Raw genomic sequence first — 24223 nt, 5'->3', positions numbered from 1 at the left:
CTGTCAAGAGACCTAAGTCTATTGAATATAATTTATTAAGCAGTAACTGTTCAGTTATTTATTTGTAATTATGGTTTCAAGAAAGCTTGATGTGTCCTCCAGAATGTTCCATATCCTCACCTGGACCCAGTCAAACAACTGTTTCAGGAAGAAAACACAGGTGGTATTCAGTGCCCGGGGCAGAAGCAAACAGTTCAGAATAAGTGGCGGGAGGGAGTAACAGGGATGCAGTGGGCATCTCCTAAAACGGACCAGCTCCTGCCAGAAAAGACACATTAGGCTGTTCCCACAAATACCGGCCAGGAAGGGAGAAAAGCTGTAAACTCTGAGGCAAGGTAGATTGTTTAAAATCAGTTGAACCTGAAGGTAGTTACCCTGAAGTACCTAGAGACTGGGTAAAGCCATCTCAGGAACCTGCTGTCTCTTTTTTTTCTCTAGACTGGACACAAGGCCTTGTGCTGCTCGTTTTCCTCATAACTAGGTGGCTCTTGGTGCTTCTCCTTTTTAGCGAGGCTTGAAGCACAAATGCATTTAACATGTCTCAGCATCATCTGTTGATTACTTTCCCTCCCCAGTGAGTAATGGACCAGTTCTTTCCCTTCTCTGTGCTAGTAATAGACTTCTGCAACATTTTTACCTCTTGCTAGTCATAGCTTACTGGTCTTGCTGATGGGCCATGCCATCCCCCTCCCACGCTGCACCACTTCCCCCACCCCACCCTCCAGCTTGTGCTATTTGCTTGTATTTTGATACACTGGAAGTATAAATTATACTTGCCTCTGCTGAGTTACTCAAGTTCTCTCTTTTAGGGAACTGTATTTCATCCTCAACAGACTAGTTTGCTGTTGTGCCCTTATAGCGATGGTGGTTCTTCTTAAAATACCTTCCCCCCAGCCCCCTCCCTCTATGACTTGGCTCCCAAGTCCCTGCTTGTAGAGGGCTGCTTTCGTAAAATTGCTTCGCTATTCACCAGCAGTCATGGCAACTTCCATTTGAGTTGCCTCCACTTCCTCTGGGTCGGACTCCAATCTAGAAGAACATCTCCACTAGCTTCTTCTTTATCCATTTAACAATCGGAAAATAGCTTCTGACACATGTCAAGAACAGGCTGTTCTATTATATTCCCTAGGGTATTATGTCATGCAAATAGTTAGGACAGTAATGTGCATGTGCACATACATGGGTTGCACAGACAGTCGCTATTCTGGCATAGTCTCCCTAACCCACAAGCTATACATTTGTTACATTATGTTAAAACAATAACAGCAACTTTACTGCTTTCCCTACAGCCCTCACTGTTTATGAGGGGGCTAATAAAAAGGTTCTGTGGGCAACTGTTCCCTGTGGGTCAATTCAGTAGGAAATAAAACTCGTATATTTCTTAAAAAACAGAGAACCCCAAATAGCTCACAGACATTCTGAGATTGGATTTGGCAGGGGGAATATGGGATATGGGCTGAAACTAGAAAAACCCTGCTTCAATTTAATCAATAGTGTTTAAAGTTCTAGTGTAAGGCATGGTTGGGGGGGAGTAAGTGGGGAGCAAAGTCCTGATGTTGCTAACTGAATAATGCTGCAGTTGTCTGGTTTGAACACAAGCCTGTGTTTCTCTTTAAGCTTAAATGTGAAACAGCTGTGTAGGTGCTGGAAAGTTGTGGGGCCTTTGGCCCTTGCTGGGAGGCGAGAACTGCTTCAGGAGTTTTCTTCAGTACTGCAGAAGGGAGAGGCTGCAGGCTTATAGCTTCCTTTGCAGTTAACAGCAGCCACCCTGTAGCCAGATTGTTTTTTTCTCCCCCACCCTGTTGTCCCAGCCCCCCTTGTCTCCCCTCTTAAGAGCAATTCCAGCTCTTCAGATGTGGACATTGTGTACTGTCCGCCAGTCCAGCACCCTGGGCTGGGTTAGCGAAGGGAGAGCAGAAGTGTTGCATCAAATTGTCCATCCAGTGGTGCCTGTTAACAACAGACGTGGTAGGAATTGCTCAACCCTCTTCACCTGATGCACCTTCACCTGAAGGCAGCTCCAGCCAGGTGTGCTCCCAATGCCTTGTGTAGCAGAGATGCCTAGGAACTGCTGCTTACCACCACTGTGCATCACTCACAACAGGGGTGCGCTGGGCTCCATGAAAGATGAAGAGCGCTGTCACAGTTGTGCACGCAGCCTTATCTAGCCGGGGAAACAGGCTGCAAGTTTATCCATAGTCCCCTGATGAGATGGTGAGATCCAATTATTTCAGATCAGAGGCTGGACTTGGTTCAGCTTTAGATTGCACACCCTTTCAGCCCTCACCTCAGCAATACCTTCAGTCTCATTCTAGCCAAAGAACACGGACATATGCAAAACACGTCACAGGAAAAGGGCCTGCATGCACTGCAAGTCCCAGCACATCTTTAGCCTGAGACATGATCTATAGGGTAGACCCTGTAGCTCCAGCAGTACTTTGGTGCATGGCACCAAAGCGCCCTGTGAAACAGAGCTGGGGAGCACTACTGTAGGACACGGAGTCCTTTAGAAAAAAAGAGAGAGGAGGAAACCATCCCTGGTCTTCTCTGTTAAGTCACCACTAAGGGTTGTTTTGGGGCTTTTTTTGCAGATTGGGAATGGTAGCTCTTCATTCAAATGATGTAACCTAGCTCTTCCATCTGCAGTTCACTTTGGAGTACAGAACCTGGGCTTGCTGCATGAAAATGCAGCCTCTGTGGGTTTCTGAAGACAGTTTGTGCACATTGTCATCCCTTTTTGCGTGTCCCCCCGCATTTATTTTTTTTTTTTTTCTTTTCTTTTTTTTTTTTTTTTAATAGGTTGCCAAGAGAGTGGGCAGAGTTCTGTACATGGCAGGCTTCCCCATGGCTTTCCCACTGCAACCTCCTGGTTTACGGCCACCGGAGCGGGACCTGCCCCCAGCTGATCTCCGGCCATCCTCCACCGGCAGCGTGGCCTCCCCCTTCAGCAGTGGCCTGCCCTCCGCCAGCCGTGTCTCACCAAAGCAGGAAAATGGAAACCCCTCCATCATTGCTGGGATCAATGACACCACAAAACCTCCATCTTAACTGCAGGACAGCTCTTGACTGCTTCTGGAACTGAGATTCAGTTGAACAAACTGAAGGTAATGCATTTTGAGAGACCAGGAGAGCCTCCCTCAGCAGTGTGAGACACAGGAGTGAGGAAGGGAGGTTTTTAATTTTTTTGGATGCGTATGTTTTTTTGTTTAAAGAGAGAAGAAAATCAAACAAAAGTCCTAAAAACTGTAAAAAGGGAAGGAAAGAAAACTATCCAAAGATGTACTGAGACAACGCAAGTGAAGAGAAAGAAAATGTTTCTAGAGGATGGCAGCAGCGTTCCCATTCCCTTTCACACCCCTTCTCGCTCACCAGTCTGAGATGGAGAGCCATGGACAGGGAATGAACGTTTTTCTTTGCCTTCAAAGAAACATGGCTTTCAGGAACTTCTGGGTATGACTCCAAGCAGGCAAGGGGAATGGGCACTGCTCCTCCCAATGGTACTCAGCACCCCTGAGCAAAAAAAACCATCAAAAATGAAACCAACCACCTTCCCAGCTATCTCCTCCTCCCTGGAAATGGTACTCAGTTCCTCATTCAGGTGTCTATGCATCTCTAGCAACTTCTAAAACAATACCAAAGACAGACAAAAAGAAGAAAAAAAAAAAAAAAAAAGGGGAAAAAGAAAAAAAAAAAAGAAAAAAAAAAGGCAAGTTCCGGTCCATGTTTACTTCAGTGTGGATGGTACGGCACAGGCGGCTCAGTGCTGTCCCACAGGCTAGGGCATGCCCTCTTCCCTGGCACGTTGTCCCTGTCAGCACACACAGAGAATGGACTCTGCCTGTGCTCCAGCCCTGCAGAGGTGGGGTTTTTTTCCTATTAGATGTTTTGTTTTAAAAAGAAGAAAAAAGTGTGTGCTTTGGTGGGATGAAGGGTCACGGCCCTCACTCCAGTGTGGCCCCCTCCCTCCTTCACGTGTACAACAGACTCATTTATACATTTGGGGTGGGGTTTTTTTGTTTGTAGGGTTGGTTTTGTTCTTTTTAAAGCCTTGTTACAGAGGTGGATGTAGTTGCACATTCTGGCCTGCTGTGGACCATGAGACAGATACCTGTGCGTTCCCTGAGGAGGGGGAGGGATGTTGGGGGATTCAGGCTAAAAACAATGGATAGAGTTTTTACTACTGTGAATGAGATGGTAACTCCTGGGGGTGACCTCCTGTGACTTGTACAGTTGTGAACAACAAGCACATGTGGTACTGTTCTCTCTCCCCCCCCCCCCCCCTTTTTTTTTTTTTGTTTAAACATTGCACGTGCTACCGTTTTTCTTACAAAATAGCTTGGTGGTACATTAGCTTCTTTATATTGTAAAAAAAAAAAAAAAAGTCATTATCCATCACATCACGATAAAAATGCTTTCCAGCAATCAATTTAAATAAAAAAGAAAAACACTTAATTTACAAATGGTACCTAGCTTCCTGAGCTCCTTGCAAGTGATTGCTTTACGCAATGTCTCCTTTCTTTCACTGTGTACACTGGGGCCATATGCCTTACCGCTGGTGTTAGTAACTCTGTGTGTGTTAGCGCTACTACATTTTTGGCCTAAAAACCGATCCGAGGGTTGGTTCACAGCTGCCAAAAGGCAGAGAGCATCTTGCCCAGCTATGTTAGAGAAAGGAGGAAAAGCAACTCCTTTCTCTTTTGGAAAAAAAGGTAAGTTAAAACCTTTTTCTTACAGTTGGGGCCTTACAAGTCATCTCTGCAGTCATATCCCAGGCTCCCTTTTGTAATTGCCTTTACCAGCTGTAGGGAACCTCAGCCTTGAGCGTGCCCAAACCCCTAATGAAGCAGCTGGTGCATTGGCCTCCTCAGAGTGGGCTATAAACGATAATAATAATGATGATAATCGTGATGTCCATAATAAAACCCAAATTACTAATTTCTGAGGTTACTTCCTCCCCCTTACAGGAAAAAGGGTATCTGGGTGCATGTCTAGGAAGGGCAGGTCTAGTAATTACTGTAACTGCAGAACGAAGCCCTCGCCAACCCTATTCCTGCCGCTAAGCTCCAAAACTCTGAATGAAGCTGTATGAACACTGTACTACAGCAGTAATTACCCATGTGGTAACGATGTCTGGAAGCGGGAAAGGAGCAGCACTCGGTGTAGGACAGGAAGAGCCTAATTACCTCTTTACATACACCAAGTTGTTACCGCTTACACATGTGGGTAAGAGGGAGACCACTAGTCAGGCTATAGTACACATTAGTAAGTTTGGGTTTTCATCTGCAATAAGGCAATGTTTTTGAGCTGTGGTTCTTCTGAATCCATGAAAACAGAACTTAAGAAAAAAAGGAGAAGTTGTTCTTTTTACATGTTTTTTAAAAAAGCATCTTTTCCTCTTGTGGTGCGCAGGAGTAAAGATGCCTGGAGGGGAGGATGCAGGCAGTGCAGAAAGCAGAGATGGCTGTGTCTGTGCAGGTGGCTTGGCCACCCCTAGTGCTTACAGACAGCTATTGACCTGACTGAATGATGGCAAAGAATAAAAATTTTATTTAGTCTTGGCCCCCTATCTTCTTTTCTAAAAATCTGCATTAACAAATAACAATGCTCTCAAAAGGCACAGTTAATTTTCAGGAGTGACTCTGTCAAATACGCCCTAAGAATACCTAACAGCAAATACCCTCTATTGCCAGTTTATTTTCCAAATAAATTTGTTTCCTAGCTGCCAGTCCTACAAACTAACAAGAGATAAGCTGTTTATATTTTCCCAGCAGATCACAAATTGCATTTACCCACCTTGAGCTACACAATGTTCTCCCACAAGCACCACTCCTACAGGAAGACATGTAATGAGCTGCATCTAGAAGCTGCCCAGGTGATGCAGTAGTTGGCTTTGAGGTCATAAAGAAAGGCTGGGTGCCCAAGACAGCCTGCAATCATCACTACTGTTTTCAGGACTCAGAACAAAAACCATGTTCACCACCAGCATCAGCAGCTAGGACCGGCCTTAGAAGGAGGTGATTTTATGTCACTGTGGATAACAATATATCTGTTTACAAAACACAGGCTCAGACTTGTCCATTGTTTTTGCTAAGCAAATGCATCCCAGGCAAATCCAACAGCCATCACAAAATGAAAGTATGTTTCCTGCATTATTATTTTGCCTCTTTTCTTATTCCTTCCCGCCTGCACAACCTCCCATCTCTGTGCCCACCCTCCTCCGTATCCTAAGGCGCTTTAAGTAAAGTTAACTTCTTTAGCATACTTAGAGCTAGCTTGATTGAACTGACTGAGCTGCTTCTGATGTTACTGATGAAGGCTTTGCAAAACACTCCATGCAATCCTTAAGCACTTCTTGGCAACAGGGGGGGTTTAGTGAGGGCCCCAGAGCAAATAGGAGGTGACACAGGTGGTTGGCTGAACAGACAGGAGGACCTTTAGACAAAAGAACTTGTCCTTCCCTTGGTCAGCTCACTCATGCTCCAGCAGGAGCTGAAACTGAACCCTATGCTATTTCAAGCGGCAGACTTCAGTAAGGGCTTTTTTATTATCTATGATGAGCAGTTTTACTGGCCTTGATGTGACCACAATTTTACTGTTACCAAAAACATGGCTGGTAGAAAAGGCTTGAAAGTCCAAGTAGCATCTCCGCTGTGTCACTGAGAAAGTCCTTGGTGGCACCTGGGGCTGGCCTCCCACCCTCCATGCTCCCTAGCTCTTACCACCTCTTTGAGAACCAGCTACAGGTGCTGAAGGCTGGGTGATCCAATACACAGCAGCTTTGTAAAGAATAAGCTTGGAGGGGGGTTGTGTCTGTGAGGGTGCTCAGTCATCGTCAGAGAAAGCTAAATCCTCCACAATGTCCTCTTCTCCTTGGGCTAGCTGTTCGAGCTCAGATCGCGACAGCCCCTGAGTGCAGCTCCTCTGCTTGTGTGACCCTTGGGAAACCCGAGCGGCTTCCTTTTCTTCCTCTGTGGGTGGAAAGAGTGAGAGGTGTAAATCCTGCTTTACTGGGAGTGAGAGTGAGGTGAGTCAAGGCAACTTATTGCTAATTAATCCCAGACGCTCATTAATTATTGGCGCCACTGCAGCTCCCAGATAGTGGTAGGAGAGTGCTGCAGGGTGTTCAGTACAGCGCTGGCTCTGAAGTACTTGGGGCAATAGGAGAGGAGACCAAACTAACTGTTGGGAAATGAGACCTAACTGAGGCAGAAACACAAAGGAAGAACTGGGGGCATGAGACAGGCCTCCAAACCTTCAGCCTGCACGGTTCAGGTTAGTTTTCCTCACTGGAGATGTCAGGCTAGGCGCTAGGAGCTGACAGAAAGACATAGGTAACAGCCAGACTCCCAAATGCAAAACTAGCCCCATGCTCCCTCCTTTTTGAAATGGTATTTTAAATGGGGAGCACAAGTGAGAACTGGTTTCTAGGGACCATACATGTCCCCATTCTCAGTGCCCTTCCTTTTCATTCCAGAAGTGTGGCTTGAGCTTCCTACACCTTGCTTCCAAACAGAGCCCTGCAGACCACCTCTCTTAGGCTCTACGAGCAAAGCATCTGCTCAGCACAAATTCCTACCTCTGGTCTTATTCCCACAGCCTCTCACCGGCTGTGGAGGGTGGCAGCAGCAGCTGTGGGATGTGGCTCTGCTCTCTCTCTCTGCTCAGCACTTCCTGAATCAGCTGCCAGGCTCTGCTAATTCAGCTCCCTTGCCAAAAAGTACAAAAAGCACAAAAAGCTATCCCTCTGCCCCAGATCAGGGGCTGGATGGTCACTGCAGTTCCCATCCTTCAAAACCACGCTGGTGACGCAAGATCAGGACCACAGAAGTGCCTCTCCAGGGCACTGAGAGCATGTGCATGCCCTAACTGACCTGCTGGAGGGTGGGAAGCTTGTCACAGACACAAGCCTCTTGCTATTCCATCACCCAACCAGGCTGCATGCGTGCAGGTGTTTTGGTAAAAAGCACAACAGGAACACTGAGCACACACAGCTTAAGACTTAGAAGGGGCGGATCTGCCTCTCTGCCCTGCCTGATTGGTGTCTGAAAAAGTGCCACAGGCCAGAAGCACCCAGGCCTGAATGTGACTGCTGCTACACCAGCATGTCTGGGCTTTAAGAGACTCTGCTGGCTCTATACCATGCTCCTACAGCCCAAAGTGAAGGAAGCTGCTATTAGGGCTGAAGGAAAGGAAGATCAGAGTTCCTGCTCCCCCTGACACCAAGGAAGGGTGCTTTTCCTTCAGCTTGTCTGAGTACTCCAATAGGCAGAGAGGGAAAACTCTCCCTCTTTTATCCTTTACAGCGTTGTCAGAACATGCATCAAATGCCCATCTATTCTCGGCGCCGAGGTTTGGGTGTGCATGCCAAGCCGCAGCCATCTGCCATGCTAAATCACTCAGATTTTGCTCTCACTTGGACTCTTTCCCCCTTCCTGCTCTCCCTGTTCCCCAAACTAGTAAAGAAAGCCCGCACACAGGAGCTTTGTGGCTGTTCCCCACAACCACACATCACACCCAATGGCATGCCGAGGAGCAGAGGCTTGGCACTCTAATACAAAGGCCTAAGCAAGTGGCACACAAAACCCAGCAAATGAACACAGCAGCCAGAGCCCCTGGCAGGCCCAGCTTCCGTCTGCTACGTTAGCAGAGCAACTTGGCAGACGCAGGCAAGACTGAGCTGAGTGTGGTTAGCTGCACCCTGCGGGGGTGCCGAGCAGGCTCTCTAGCTGTGGCTCGGTGCAGTGGACGGAAGAGAAAGATACTCTCTCTTCAGCTGCAACAAAGCCTGGCTCGGCGTTCTGGCACAGCCCTGGTGACAGAGCTGGCAGCTTTCTCAGTAGCCATTGAGACAGCTGTTCTTCTGGCCTGCTAGGAGCATGCTAAACTGGTGGCGTCTCACACCGACACCCACCACTCTTACTGGTTCTGTCTCTGGGCAGTGGCTACTAACTGGCAGAAGCGATCAGGACCAAGCACAGAGCAAAGCCAGTGGTTCTAGCAGGGACTGTACACTGGCAAATAACCCAGATGAGTGCAGGACTTGGACAAGGTCTCCTGTCCTGGGAAGACCTGTTGAGAAGCAGCAACTAAAGGGTTACTGCTGCACAGTGCCCCATACTGCAGCACTGCTCAGATGAAAAGTGAAGTGCACCCTCCACACCCCCACACATGTGTAACCTGTGGAGAGCCCTGAAGCAAGGAGAGCCCTGAAGCAAGGTTTCTGTACCCGGTTGGGGTGGGCTGTACTTCAAGGGTTTGTTTGAGCCTCTCTGCAGGAGGCCCGTGAAAAAAGATGAAAAGGACTGGTGGCTCCTTAGAGCAAGGCCTGCAAAACCTTAACCCTTTCGCTCTCTTCTCAGCATAAACTCAGAACTGCCAGGTCTTCCTGTGCAGGGTGTTTGTGTGTCTGTGTAGAAGCCCCTCCTGACACTGCACAGCTCGGAACAGCAGCACAGGAAGAAAAGAGGAGACAGTTCCTTTGCAGGGGAACCCCCGGAATGCAAAGGAGCAGTTACCAGTGCTGTCAGTAACTCCCTTCCCCTTTGCCTAACCACACTACTTACCATCTGAGTCTTCCAGTTCTTCCTCGTCCTCCTCGATTTCGTATGTTCCTTCTTCATCATCATCATCCTCACCATAGTCTTTGCTGCTTGCTTCTGAACTGTCATCTGATGCCTGCTTGGCTTTGGCTTTACCTGCAAGTATTTTTACTGTGTAAATGGAAACATAAAGAGCAGCACACAAGCATACATGCAGGCAGGATGTAAAGGGCAAAGTACTGCCATCCCAACATTCATCCTCAGGAGTACAGTCATATACACGCTAAAGGGGAAATTTACCATATTTCTCCAAAAGCCATGTCCCCGTGCACTAGAAGTCCAGAGAAGGATGCATTTCATTTCAGAGGTACCTGCTAGAGGCTAGGAAGGCCAGGATGCAGAGAATCACAGAAATCACCTCAAAAGCCCATAGCAGGGTTTTACTGCTAAAGCCCAGGACTTGCTGCTACCTGGTATTTATGGAGCACCAGTGCTGTGGCACCCAAGTGTCCATCACTAACCTAACTGCCTGCCCTGCTCAGAGACATGAAAGCTAGGAGAGGAAGACAGGCAGAAGAGTAGAGTGAGAAGAAATGGGCCTAACAAACAGACATGAGCCAACAGAAGGAGTAAGTCACAAAGCTGAGACCAGAGAAGGATTTGTTCCACCGAGAAATCATGCCTGCATATACCACCTCCACCCCTCTATGGTTATATATAACTGAACACAGGGGTAGACTCTCTGGTTCAGGGTATCCTTGTAAACCTCTCTTAGCTTTATTCCCTCTGTTCGTCACAACAAAAAGGTCTAGGAACAGATATTGCTGCAAGTTCCCTCTGTAGATGGCTAGCCACGTCACCCAAGGCAGCGTGGGAGGAAGTATTAAGAGCCTCTGCATGCTTGACCTGGGGAAAAATTATCTGCCTCTGAGCCTCTGGAACCGGACTTCTTTTACTTGTGTAGAGTTCACTTCACTGGAGGAATGCCTCTCCCCTCCTGAGGACAGTGTGAGTCACCAGGCATTTAAATGACAGAATATACATTCTCTACTGAGGGAGCAGAAGAGAACCAGCTTCCTCTTGCCTCCTTCCAGCCACCACCCCTGAGCTAAGCCCAGCTCAGTGCTGCAGGTTGCTCGTTCTTGCTTATAAAAGCTGCTGAAGAAGCTATTTATTCACACTTCAGACTCTGCTTGGAAACTGGCTGTACATCCTTCTCACATTGTGATTCTTGGGCCCCATCGTGGCATCTATTTTTTGCCCATCCTCCCTCCTCAGCAGCTGCCCTATGTTACTCACTGAACTGGATACAGAGCCATTAATAAGCTGGCTGCTAGCATTCCCAGCTCCCCGTCATCACCCTGGTTGCTCTGCTTTCACCCATCTGTCAGCTCTGCCAGCATGCAGCCTCTGTGCAATTGCCCCCCAAGGGATCGGAAGCTACATCTCATGGACGGAGCGCTCTCAGGCGCTTGCAGCCATGCGGAGAACACCCGCTCCACAGGAGATGGATTGTAGTGCTATTCGCTGCACCACATCATATTGATGGGCACCTGAGAAGCTCAGGCAACAATCAAGGGGCAAGCTCTCATCCATCAAGCAGCACTAGCAAAAGCACTGACAGATCCAGCTACCAGCTCGTCTTAGGGTATGCAGAGAAACCAGCTATGGGGCAGGAATTGGGTACAAGGTCACTCCTGTGTGCTACAACACAGGCAGCAGCCAACGAAGAGGAATTTACTGAACTTCTCCAGCCTCCTGCTCGCCTCCCACTGGTGGGCACACACAGGGGCCCCAGTACAGCCTTCAGGCAGAGCTCGAGCTTCCATCTTCTGCGGCAGAAGTGTATCAGCCAGGTTTCAGAAGACGATTCTGAGGGTGCTGTGGTTAACCAGTGCTCCTCCCCTTCTTCTTCCTCACTCTGCCTCTAGATCCTCAAGCTGACAGCCCACAGCAGGAATTTTGCCACTGAAAAGGGCCCCGATTATTCTGCTAGGAAATGAAAATGTCTGACCTCTCTTTCCACACCCCTAGCCCTCACCAGTCTGGCATTAAATTGATGTAATATGATTATGTGAGGGACAAATGAAGAAACCTGTTCAAGTGCATTAAAGGCACACCAACACCTAATGTGGACAGATCACTCATTACGGCCAGGCCCAGAGAGACGCTGCAGCTGCACTCCCTTCTCGCCTTTAATTGCCTCATGACGAGGCAGTCCAGCACCTCTTTCTAAGCCATTAATAATTTCCAGGAGCAGCCGCCTTTCCTCCCAGAGATCTGTCAGCTGGTAAATGGGAGGAACGCGTGAACTTCCCCACCCCCACTAGCGACACACAGATTGATCAAATCCACGCTCTTTCCTCTGCATCTCCTGGCTCTTTCTGCCCTTGCCTGCTCGGGGGTTCCTGAAACGTGCAAACTTTTTTCTCTCCCCTCTTCAGACCTTGCAGAGACCCAAGCAAGGGAGTCTCTTCTGCCTGCCAAATGCTTTCTCCATTGCAGAAGACAGCTTGTCTTGATATGATGGAATTGTGTTCGCCACCTTTCCTGCCCCCTTGGAGAGGATGCCGGGGGGCGCACAATCCTGCTGAAATGAGCAGGCAGCTTTCAGCTCCACTTGCACAAGGTAGGGGGAATCTCCCCTCCGATCCACAAGATTAAAAAAGGTTTTCAAATTCATCACTTGCCTTCCTTTTCCTGTGCAGCCATATCTGCTGCATGCATCAGTACACTGCTAGCCATTTACTCCCTGGTGTGGCTGCACCACAGCCAGGTGTAGACGAAAACAAAGCAACCAGAAATAGACAGCTGACAGGCAGCATCACCTTGTTAGAAGGACCACTGTGCCAGGATCCTGGACATGTGACCTCAAAGTCCTGTCTCAAACTACACTCCAACTGTGTCAAGGCATCCCTCCCTCTCCTGCCTCAATTATTACACCTGAATTTTTCATACCAACTCACGGAGCAGGGACTACTCCTCCCCAGTGGGCTATGCAGCAGCACCCCTTACCAAACTTGATCTTGGTTGAGGTGTCCCAATGCAATGCAAGATGCACTGACAGGGAGCTAACCAGCATTCCTAACTTCCAGGTTCTGAAAGAAGCCAGTATGGATTTGTGTTGATGAACTTACTGAACAAATTCTAAAAAACTGTACACCATCCTCTCTGTCCTTTCAGGAACCCCTAAAATAAACAGAAATGCTGGTACTGACAGAGCAGGGGGCCCAAACCACACAGAAAACCCAATGAGACTTCTATAAATGTGACACCAGACACAGAAACGTTTGTTATTGCTAGACTCGTTAGGATTCAGAAGAGATTCATTCATTCATTGTTGGATTTGGCAAGGCCTGAGAAGACAGAATGAAGATTCAGAGGGGGTGGGAGGCTTTTTCTACCAAGGACCTGTGGCCTACAGCAAAGGCTGAAGTCAGGATTCAGACTCAGGAAAGAAGACAACCTGCAAAGCTTACAGAGCTAGGGAAAAGGCTGCTGCTGTCAAAGATAAATGGCTTATTATGGTTTTGGCTGCCGTGAGGCTGCTAAGTCTAAGGTTAAAGTATGGAAGGATCAGAGAGCTTAGCTACTGCTGTGTCCTGCAAGACCTGAAGGACTAGGACGAAGGCCTGAGCCAAGGGGAGTGGGTGGCCTGCTATCAGCCTTTCATCTCTGGCCGAATGCAGAACTGCGGTTAGGATTCAGAAGAAGACAGACTTCTAAGAGATAGGTTTATGTCTGGATCCTACATGGTCCATTAAAGCAGACTGATGGCTGTAGCTAGCACAAGATGCCAATCAATGAGTTCAGTGGGCAGTAGGCTTAAAGAAAAAAAAAAAGTGGTTTTTTTTTTCTCCAAAAAATATCTACATTACAGTTGTGGCATGTCTTACTGTGTTACCAGAGGATGCTGTGGAAGCCACATTAACAGGAAGGATCAGGCACAATCAGGGAACCAACAGATCCGTCAGTGGATATTGAACAAAACAGTCTCTCCGCAATCCTCAGTTCAGAACATCTCTAAGCTGCTGAACGCCCTGCCCTGAACACACTTTTTCCTCTTTCCTAGTTGCCTCCATATACTGCAAGAGCATGGAGGTGTTTAGCTGGCACCTGCATCTTTATGCACCTGCCCTTTATCCCTCTCCTCAACACATGCAATTATAGTGCAGCCCTGGAGCTGAAGGGCAGAAAGACTGACGGCTGTAACACCTGGCTGGAGCTGACTGCCACTGCAGAATCACTCCAAGGATACCTCCAGGAGCACCTGCCCTGTGAGAATCCATTACCGCAATGTTATGTCCACACCAATTCTTCCCCACAGGAACCTACCCCATCTGAATCTGCTCCTCAGCCTGTGCCGCAGTCTCTCCTACTTTCTGGGAAATCTAGGATGCTTCCTGTTCAACTCCAGAGCAGTCCCCAGTGGCCTCTCCTTGCCTGCTTGAGGGATGCTGTTCCAGGAGGGTTCCGAAGCAGGTGCCTCTGACAGATGCTGCTGCCGCTGCTGCTGCTCCCCAGTGGGAGGAGAGCAGGGGTGGGTGGTTCCCATCTGGGAGCAGCACACTGGGGCCAAAGGCTGCTGAGCTGCAAACACCAGTCTGCTGGTGGCCATTTCCTGCAGCAGTGCCAGGGGCTGGATGCAGCAAATATCCCTTCTCTGCTACAGCACAGATGAAAATGGTGGGGGTGGGGGTGGACAAGAGGGGGACACTCAGAACAGAAGGGAAGGTAATACACAACTGCACCAGTGCTGCTGGAGGACAACAGGATCTGCACATTACCCCTGCTCCCACACGCAGGGACACTTTTCATTGCCTCCCCTGCCCGGAATGAATAATGGCAAACTGTGAGAGCTCCCCAACCCGCTCAGTCTGGGAGAAGCATGCCATTCCCTCCCTGCCTGGGACTGGAAAGAGCTCTTCAGAAGCCTGCTCTGCTGTGAGAAATACAAAGGTCTTCAAAAGTGCCTCAGAAGGCAGAAGTTAGTTAATGAGCAAGATGTTCTGGGTAGTAATAGTTAACCCAAGAACACTCTCCAGGCCTACTGTCTTCCAGAAAGATTAGGGACAGTGTAAACTGAAATCAACATTTCCCTGATACAACACCTAATTTAAATAAAAATAAATAGTGGGCTTTGAACAGCAGCTAAATAACAGAAAACTGATGATTAGGCTTTTAGCAAGCAGTTTTCCACTCTCATGAATTTGGTCTGGGACCTGACAGGCCAAACAATTACTAATCAGAAGAAAAACATCCTGTCAACATAGGAAAGACTCTACCAAGCCAAATGCTGTGGTAGGTGAGAGATGGGAGCCCTTTTCACTATGCTTCCATACCCAACATTCCACCAGAAAGCCACAATGATGCTGCACCAGCAGCAGGTTCTGAAGTTCAGATTTTTATGTAGTCATCATCAGGGGGAGGAGCATTTTCCAGACCAGGGCAACCACGCTCACAGATTTAACCCATGGGGCTGCCTAAGAGGATGAGTTCAGAACAACCGCTGCAACTATCTAGCCAGGACTTTTCTGACAGAGAACTCTTTCCTTCCAGAAGTCCCTTCCTCCCCCTTTTCTGCAGAGACCTACACATCCCCAGGACTCTGGAACTGGCTCTTACCAGTAAGAACTTTGAACAGAGTTTTGGGTGCTGCTGCTAAGCCTTGCTAATGTGGAAAGCATGGATGTCTCTGGGTATGGCTGAGCTTTCCAGTAAATCTTTTCCCACATCAGCCTTGGCACTCCTAAATGATGCCCGGGCTTCCATTCCCAGAGCAGGGAGGGCACAGTCCACCAGCCCCATCTCTTCCTATCCATGTCTGGAAGTAGTGTTGTGTCAGAAGGGCTGATCTCTGCTCTGAAAAGCTTCCCAGATCCCCACAACATATCAGTGCCACAGCTACTTTCATAGCACCAACCTGTCTCGCCCTGCCACTTTTCAAGGAGGTCAGCATCATCGGGCATTCTTAGCTATATTTCTTGTTTTCCTCTCCCAGAAGGTTCATCCAGGGCAGTCTTATCTTCCTGCCTAGATTTCTGCCATCAGCTGCTCAACGTGTCTCTCTTGGAAGTAGTCTGAGGCTGACTCAAGATGAACCAAAGTCCTTCTATTGTCCTAAACTCTCCTTTTGCCTTATTTGAAAAGAGGAGATTGTTATGCCTTCAAACCTCACAGGTAAAGAGGCAAATACACAGGCCATAGCAGCTGCAGGGCATCTGACCACCCAGTAGAACAATGGCCACAAAGACAGGGAACTGCAGCAAACTGAAGCACTGGCTTCTCTGACTTCCATCTGCAGCCAGCTCTGACATTTACTGAATGCTGAGCACGGCTGGGAACATCTCACACCCCACACAGAGTAAGAACAAGAGCTCATTGTATGCATCTCCCAAGACACAGGCGCTTTTCCCAGCCTCCCTGTTCCCTGTCCCTTTCTCACTGCAGAGTCACACCATTGTCTGAAGGGGACTTTACCCTATACTCCAGTACAGACCAAGTGCTCTGCTGCCTCCACCCAGCACCTCAGGATCCACGGTAGGGCTGAGCACAGTTGCTCCTTGAGATGGAAATTGCCTTCAGGGCCTGTTTCCTCCCTCCAGAAAACACCCTACTAAGAACAAAGGCTATGGGAGAGGCAGCTGACCCAGGAATGTTGGAAGGCAAGACTCATTACTGACACTGCAGTGCTGATGCATGCTCTGTGACTAGATACCACGACCAGATACAGACAGAGCAGGGAGAGCCCTTTGATAGATCACGTGGACCTCAGTCCTCATTTGCACTCGCTTCACAATATATGTCAGCCCCATAAAGCTGCCCAAAAACCTCATGGACAGATGTCACAAGCATATGAACAGGCAGGGGGCTATAAGCCGTGCCTAACAAGTAGATTGCAAACCTTCCCATTCAACTGATTTCTACAGCGACCAAGCAGCCATCAGAAACAAGGTAGAAACTGTATACTTTAGGTGCCGGACAGACAGCTGTCACAGATATTGTATCATCACTAACATCCATCATGGACGTGCCTCAGAGTCCCAGTGTACATCCAGAAATCCATCAGTCCAAGAAACCTCCCAAGTGTACATAAAAGTCAGTTCCTGGGAAGCAGAAGAAGAGACCCTGGGTCTCCCTGGCTCCCAGTAACCTGCCTTTGGAACTGCAGTTATCACTGCTTTTTTAGAGCCCACTGGGATTCTTCTGAGGCATTGACTCATACGGCTGGCAGGACAACCCCAGATCGCAAGGATGTATCTCAGCAAATCATTTTGATGTCACACTGATCTGTCAGTACCTTGGTGGGCCATGTGCTCGCTTTTGCTCTCCTCCCGTTCTTTGCTGGGTCACCTACAAAACTTCACTGACTTCAACCTCAAGTCATGTCTGTCAAGTCAAGTCAAGTCATCAAACAAGAGTTTTCCAACCTTTCCTTCCTCCTGTGTCACAGATGCCTGTGAGGGAGACCATGCTCATTGGTTCTGTGGCCTCAAGATTTATCCTCATGCCTTACAATGCATCTGACAGACTCGGATTTTATCTGTAGATTAAAGCTCCGAACAAGAAAACTCCATATTCCTGCAAGTCGCCCTACTATATGAATAACAATGCATTCAGAAAACCTGTGAAATCCCAAACACTGCAAATTATAAAAAGAACATTTAAGTTTTTCCTCAGACTATGCGGTGAACTTCTCAGGCAGGTTCCACAATTTACTGTGGCCCCCTCGTGGTCACAGCCAGAGAGTGACATCACCCCATTTTCTCCAGGGGCTCTACACTTCTCGGCTTGTCCAAAATACTTGCAACGTCAGTCGCTATAAAATAAATAAATCAGAAGTGCACACAAAGAGAGGATAACCATTCTTCCATCGAAGATCCTCGTTCTGGTAGCCAGCCCCTGCGATAGCTGTTGTTTGCAATGACATATACAGCAAAGATCCAGCATGCTGTCAGGTAGAACAACATTCTTATTCCTCTTTCATCAGTGCAGAAACAAAACATGGACTTGTGCACCTCTACTCGTGGTGCAAGAAAAGTGAAAACACTTTTGTATTCTCCAAGGTAAGACTTCAGTCCAGAACCTGCACAGGTTACAAGCACAAGAAGGAGAACTCACTCTTTGGGAATTACAATATGAACCACAGCTGCTACTTTGAAGCCTTTGAAAGCAGGGTCTGTGTTCAGCCAAACATCCCCCGGTTCTTGGGCTATCATGACAAAACAAAGGTGCTAAGGAAAGGACAGATGATGGGTCATGTACAGAAAAAGACTGCAGGACTAAAACTTTAAAATGAGCTGGACTGACAAAGTAGGAGAGGGAGAGAAAGATAAAAGCCTTCCAACCCCCTTCTGCCTGTCACTTTAAAAAGCCTCCAAAAATCATCATCATCCCGCTCTCTCTCTGACAGTGTATCTTTCGAACCCAACACAGCCAGCACACACCCCCCTTAGGACAGAGCCCTACAGAATTCTGGACAAGGAGAAGCTATGGGGCTGGGCATACCTTTTATAGGCAATCCGACATTCTCCTCATCAGAGTCACTGTCCAGCTCAAAGAGGTCCTTGAATTCCTTCTTATCTTCCTCTTTGCTTTCATTTTGCTTCTTACGCTTAATTTCTGGGAAGTTCAAGTCTTCAAGCTGGAAAAAACCAAAACCAAGAGTAAGAACAACCTTAATTTGTACTTTCAAACATAAAATGCTGAGCTTACACAGGAGCTTGGCTTTGTCCAGTATGTGTAAGCCACACTGCCAAGAACATCTGGGTCTGCCTTGCTGCCAACTAGGGGAGCAACAGAAAGATTTGTGAGTCAGTTACAAAGGTGAATGATACATGCAAAGCACCACTGCTCTATTGATCTTTACTCAATAAAGTACTTTTGCTAATGGGCCATCTACTGCTGGTACCTTAACATGGATAAAAATGCAAGGCATCCATGACAAGCTGGCTGTCCTAGATCTCTGGACTGAAAGCCATGCAGACCCTGCGAGCTTGGGCAGCCAAGCACAATCAAGCAAGACTGTGCTGGTCATCTCTGAAGTGGCAGATGTCCACCAGCACCAAAACCTGTGACAGCTATAGCAAAGGCACTGTCTTTTCAGCTGCAGATTTCAGCAGTTAAATGGCAAGGTGCTGAGGATGCTTAAGGTCTGTCTACACCATGGCTTCCCCAGTTACTAGCCGGTTACTAGCCCTTATGAGGATCAATGGGCCAAGAGCCTTGCTGCTGCAGACAGCCAATATCAATGCCATTAAGTACTTGCAATTGACACCACCTCACTGCTCTTTACACCTCTCCAGAGGGGGATTAGGGGGAGGATTTACTTGCAGGGCTCAGGCCAGCAGGGCAAAGATAATCAGAATGCAAATTAAATCCCAAGTGCTCTCTGAACATCAACTGCCTGCTGCCCATTCCTGGCTGCACACCTCCTGGGAAGCACTCATGCATTAGCACACATTAGCTTGCTTGGAAACATTCGCCCTGCAAGTAATAACTCATTTGCTTTCCCACCAGACAGACCACCCCTCAACACACTCTTCTATGACCACATCCACTTCAACCCTCCTGTGAGCTTCCCCCAGCGGGAAAAGCAGCAAAGCAGAGTCTACATAGAAAGACAGCTCTCAGCAGACAGAAAGAGTTGGGGGGGAGGGGGAAACACTGAGAGACACAGAGACCCGGATTTGCTCTTGCAGCCAGTTCCAGCAATTTCTCCCAGCCTGTTTCACGGTTATGATCCCCAGCTGGGCAATATTGATTCTGGGAGCTGAGCACTTACAAGCAATAACCTGCAGTACCAGGCTGGAAAGTCAAAAGCTGACCAGAGAAGGGGAGAGGGAAGCAAATCACCAACCACCATTTGCAGGGTCCTAATTTTGAATCATCTTCCCACCTGCTCTTCTCCACTATGAGATGCCTTTCCTTCCACCAGCCCTGAAGAGACCTGCTGAGCAGCCTCTGTGCTGGGAAGATGCGTGAAGAAAGCAGCGCATGACTGGCTTTCCAAACAGCAGTCATTGCATGCTAGAGAAGAGATCTGGGAAGCAAAACGCAGCAAGAGCAACAATCCAGAGTCACTGCCAAATGGCTGCCCTCAGCTGCCCTAATGACATACTGTAACCATCCTCTTTCCTAGAGTGGCTATGCTTCAGAAAGCTCGATCACGGGGCAGGGGAGCTGCTAGGGTGAAAACATTTTCCTTGGCCTCTACCAGTTTTGGTGGACGAGACTTGCTTCACTCCTCTCATTTGTTCTAGCATGTAATTTTATGGAAGGTGGGAGGGCAGAGGGAGATGCTCCAGAAACAGAGATTCCATTAGAGGCTCCAGAAATAAAACACAAAGGTCTCAGAAGCTAAAATATATCAGCAGCTATGTTTCCAACCCAGCATTAGGCTGTGATCACAAACACAGTCCACATATCTGATCCCTTTCGGTTTATACATTCCTTGCCTCTTCAAGCGCCCCAGCCAGGTCACGCTGCCATCATCTCAGCCCTGGGGAGAAGCACTGGTGCTTTCTGCAGCCCAAGACCTGGACTACCATGTCCTTTCTCAGTAGTTCCATATGGGTCAAGGCCTCTCATGTCCCAGAGATGTCACTCCTCAGGAGTACCCTCCCAGGTACTGGGAACTGTAGCCTGCGGCATGTCATCAGTACAACTGAGCCGACTCTGGAGGTTCTCACAGTCACAGGCAGCACCTTTGGGCCTTCTTCTGCACCAACAGCCATGCTACCTGCAGAATCCCTGTCTGGCAGCATGGGTAGCTATCACTCTTCAACAGCAGCAGCAGTCAAATAGGAGCCCAGTGATGCCTAACCAGGAAATAACTGAGGTTGAAAGTGTCACAAACAGAAGCAGAAACTCAGTTTTGACAACAAAAAACTGCTGCATCAACTGCCCAAGTCGCTGTTGTCTAGTCCTTTTCTCCATGACCCCAGTCACTGTTATTCCTCAGCAGCATTAAATAAAATGCAAAAATAATCCAAGGTCTTACTTGCCCTCCTCACACATCCTGAACATGGGAAGTCTCCATGGAACACAGCACTTAGTAGGTTTAATGTGGAAATGGAGCTGTGTATGAGTAAAACGTCTCATGAACGTGATGTGGAACAGTCTTCTCCAATTCAAGGGAGCAAAAGAGAGAAACTTATCTCATCCCTGTGAAAAATTTCTCCAGTATCCTGTGCAGGGCATGTACAGCCGGGAGCAGAGGCTGTCAGTTTGGACTTCGTATTTTCATACAGCCTGGGAAAAGTCCCCATTTCCAAAGGCAGCCTACAGTTTTGGGTGACATCAGTACTGGCTGAACCCAACCTGAGCATATTAAAAAGGACCTGGTGTTGAATCACGCCGAGTTGTGCTACCTCCACCATTATAAGGCTCCACAGGAGTGCCTTCAAGATGGGCACCTCAAAGTAAAGGCAGCAGAAAACCCTACTAGCTGCGGGGTGATCACAAAGCAAAGGAATGAGACTTACTGAGCCACAGCTCACAGATACAGCCTATGTTCATCACACAGTAGCAGTAATTAGGTAATTTGGGGGCCAGTCTTTTAATCTCCAGCTAGAGGGTTACTATCTACTGAGTCTCACGAAGCCGATTAGTCTACATCCCATTAAAAACCATTGGAAAAAAGCAAATGGAATGGGCAGACAGGGTCAGCGTTGTTATACAAGGCAAGCTGCAGCTCGTAGCAGCTGAGAGCCAGGCTGATTTTTTCTGTTGTTATTTTTTCCCCCCAATGGCTGCTAATGGGACATGGATTTTCTCAGCCCTAATGGGCCTCATGGTGTTCACTCTCCTGCTGGGGCTCACAATGCTGCATCATTAAGCTAGCAGTCCCCACCGAGAGAGACAACGGCCCCATTCACCAAGCAAAGATGCCAGGCAGCCACAGGCTTTTCAGAAAGCTAATTCCAAAGTCTGTCTCTCTCTCCAGTTTATCTGTTCAGCCCACTTTCGCCAAGAGAAAACAAGTCCCTGTCACTGCTTTTCAGATTTGCCCTGGTTTCAGAAGTCACTGTCTTGAGCCCCACTATACCAAAGTAATCCCCCTGACTGGGAGCCCTCCACCTCAGCTGGTCCTGGCCACCCCCAGGAGCTCCAGCTCCCCTCCCTCCTTTAAAATGAGGTGGGGGCTTGTCTACAGTGAGGGCTGATCTCTCCCCTTGTGATAGCTGCTTCAGTACCTTGAAAGTGTCAGCTCATGCCAGCAGGGCCAGTTTTGGGCAAGAGATTAGCCCTGCTCACAGCCGTCACTTGCTGTTTCTTAGCTCCCCTCCCCTGCCTCCAATTTCCTTTCTGCAAAGGCCGCATTCTCCTGATGGGGTTGCACAGAAAACAGGTGTGTTTTTTGTTCCCTCTGCATGGTTGCCCCAGGGAATTTCAGCCTCCTGCTCTTACCTTTGGATGCTACATGATACTGAGCATTTCTGTGATCTTGCAGGTCTTCTGCCACACTCTGGGACTCGTCTCAGAGCCAATCATCTTCATGTCCCATCGATTATTTTAATTGTTCCCCACCATACGCTGGAGACACCAATTATATCTATTTCCTGCTCCCTGGCCAAGAGCCTAGCTCAGCTACTTTCATTGCATTAGCATCAAGACAGCTTTCCTTTAGACTCCTAATGTAAGCAAGCTCCCACCCCCACCTTCTGCATCCTGGAGTGCAGTGCCATGCAGAACAGCCAAGGAGCCTTCCCTTGGGCAGAAGATGTGGGAAATGGCAGTCTGAACACTTCTGTCCAGACAGCAAATCCTACCTCGCAAACAGCCACCCCCACCTGAGTAAAATAAGAAAATGCAAACAGAACTCATCTCTGATATTCCCTCTGCTAAGAAGGGAGGCACTTTCCCCTCTCTACTTTCTTGCAAAGTTAGGTTTCAGCATGGCAATCCAGTCACATTCTGCAGAGCTGGCAAAAGATGTAAAGACCTACACAAGCTCAACCCACACTGTTTTGCTATCAAGAAAGCAGTGCAATTTGCAAGACGTGATGCAAACTGCCCAAAGCAATGTGAGAAGGTCCATGAATGTGGGGATGAACACACAGAACACAAACTGCGTGTACAGTCTAAACTTTGAAACTACATCAAATGCTTGTTCCAGAAGCAACACAACATCCACAAGGCTACTGCCCCAGTTGCCCACACAACCGAATCTGTTATCCAACCCACCCCTGCCAGTACACACAATTGCTCTGTCAGTACCGTCCTCAGCTTCCTAGCCTTGAATTACAATGAGTCTTGAACAGCATAAGCCTAAACAGAGGCAGAGGGAAATTCACCCTAGCACTAATTCATCCTATCTCACTATCCTCTATTAGCTTGGGCAAATGAGCAGGCTACAGGCAGGGGACACAGATGTTGCTCCTAGAGATCGCAGCAAGACAAATCTGCAGGGAGCTGAAGACACCAGCCCATGCTCTTTCCAAGAATGCTCAGCCTATGTGCTCACACAGCTCAAGCCAATTTCAGCTCACACCGTGGAGCTGGTTTTGACCAGCACCATCCTGCTGCCAGAACATGGCTCTCTTGTCTACCCATGGCACAGATGATGTTCAATAAGTTAGGCATTTCATTCTTACTCTTTCTTTGCCGCTGATTTCCAGTTGAATCTCCTTCTCTCTTAGCTTCTTCCACTGAGTATAATACTTGGTCAGAGGTGTCCCCTCTTCTTTGACCTGCTTCTCCCATTGTTCCTGTGGAGAAAGGGGGTGCAAATTTAAGAAAGGTTTTCAAAGCAGTTTTCCAATAAAACTGGCAAGCGCAGGGAATCAAGAGCAGAGGTTAAGACCCTTCCCCAAACCACCTTTTCCAAGCTCCTGGGTGGGAAATTGACAACCATAACTAAGATGCCAGCAGGACTAAGTGTGAATTCAGACACAGTCATTTAAGCAACTAGTGGGTCAGGAGTGGTGTGACTGACAACTTTCCTTAGGTAAAGCAATGCCTGGGCACTGCAGAGAAATCAAAGAAAGCCCAAAGATGAAATGGACAGGGTGGCCAATGCAACAGCTTATTTATGCAATACCAAAGCACAGGATACCAATGGAACTGAAGGACAGCATAAAATCCTCACAAAGGAGCATCTGTGTGGTGGTGCGTAAGATGCTTTAGCTTATGGAAGATCACCAGATTTTCTCAGCATGGTGGTCTGAAACGTGGGTTCCCAGATTCCTATTTCTCCATTCTAGAAGAGGCCTGAGTCCCAGAATTGCTGAGAGCTCACGATAGGCTCCTCCTAAAATCAGTTTAATGCCTTCTGGGATCCACTACTACTATCTTGGCCTTGAACATTCACTTCTACTCCAGCACTAGTGAGAAGACACTGACACAGAAGTAAAGTCAGATGTTGCAGCCTACTGTAATGAAAAAGAAATTACTTCTGAAATATGAAAGTAGGAATCAAAGGGACAGATCAGAGGACCTATCAGGACAAAATGTGTCCTCTACTCCTTCTACAGAGGCATTTGATCACTTGTTCAGTTCTTGCTTTTTAATTCAGAAACCTCACACAAGTATTTACAAGACCTAAGTACCAAAGATGCCTGATTGCCTGTTCCCCCTGTTCTACAGCCAAGTGTTTATTTTTGAAACAAACATTCCCCTGCAGGGTCTTGGACTCATCCCAACCTTGAGAGAGCAGAGCACAAAGTGCTGAGCCTGTTTCC

General features: G+C 48.0%; 2 protein-coding genes across 8 annotated transcripts in view; one reads left to right on the top strand and one right to left on the bottom strand.

The window, feature by feature from the left end:
- The window catches only part of SAMD11 (sterile alpha motif domain containing 11), a 129049-nt gene extending 124634 nt beyond the window's left edge, over positions 1-4415 (top strand). For 5 of the 6 annotated variants that reach the window (XM_040586994.1, XM_040586996.1, XM_040586997.1 and 2 more), the window contains exon 14: positions 2800-4415. In XM_040586994.1, the coding sequence (XP_040442928.1) occupies positions 2800-3048 (249 nt within the window). In that variant the 3' untranslated portion in view covers positions 3049-4415. Of the gene's footprint in view, positions 1-438; positions 2771-2799 lie in introns of those variants that run through there. The other variant, XM_040586995.1, reaches the window with a different exon arrangement.
- Positions 4416-6525: 2110 nt separating this feature from the next.
- Positions 6526-24223, bottom strand: part of NOC2L (NOC2 like nucleolar associated transcriptional repressor) — a 52702-nt gene continuing 35004 nt past the window's right edge. For both annotated transcript variants that reach the window (XM_040587000.1, XM_040587001.1), the window contains 4 exons: positions 23138-23251; positions 18048-18183; positions 9564-9695; positions 6526-6968 (listed from right to left, as the gene is read on the bottom strand). In XM_040587000.1, coding sequence (XP_040442934.1) covers positions 6823-6968; positions 9564-9695; positions 18048-18183; positions 23138-23251 — 528 coding nt within the window. In that variant the 3' untranslated portion in view covers positions 6526-6822. The remainder of the gene's footprint in view (positions 6969-9563; positions 9696-18047; positions 18184-23137; positions 23252-24223) is intronic.

The sequence above is a fragment of the Falco naumanni genome, chromosome 3 (assembly GCF_017639655.2).
Source record: "Falco naumanni isolate bFalNau1 chromosome 3, bFalNau1.pat, whole genome shotgun sequence".
Lineage (NCBI taxonomy): Eukaryota > Metazoa > Chordata > Aves > Falconiformes > Falconidae > Falco > Falco naumanni.
This window is presented reverse-complemented; position numbering and strand designations above follow the sequence as displayed.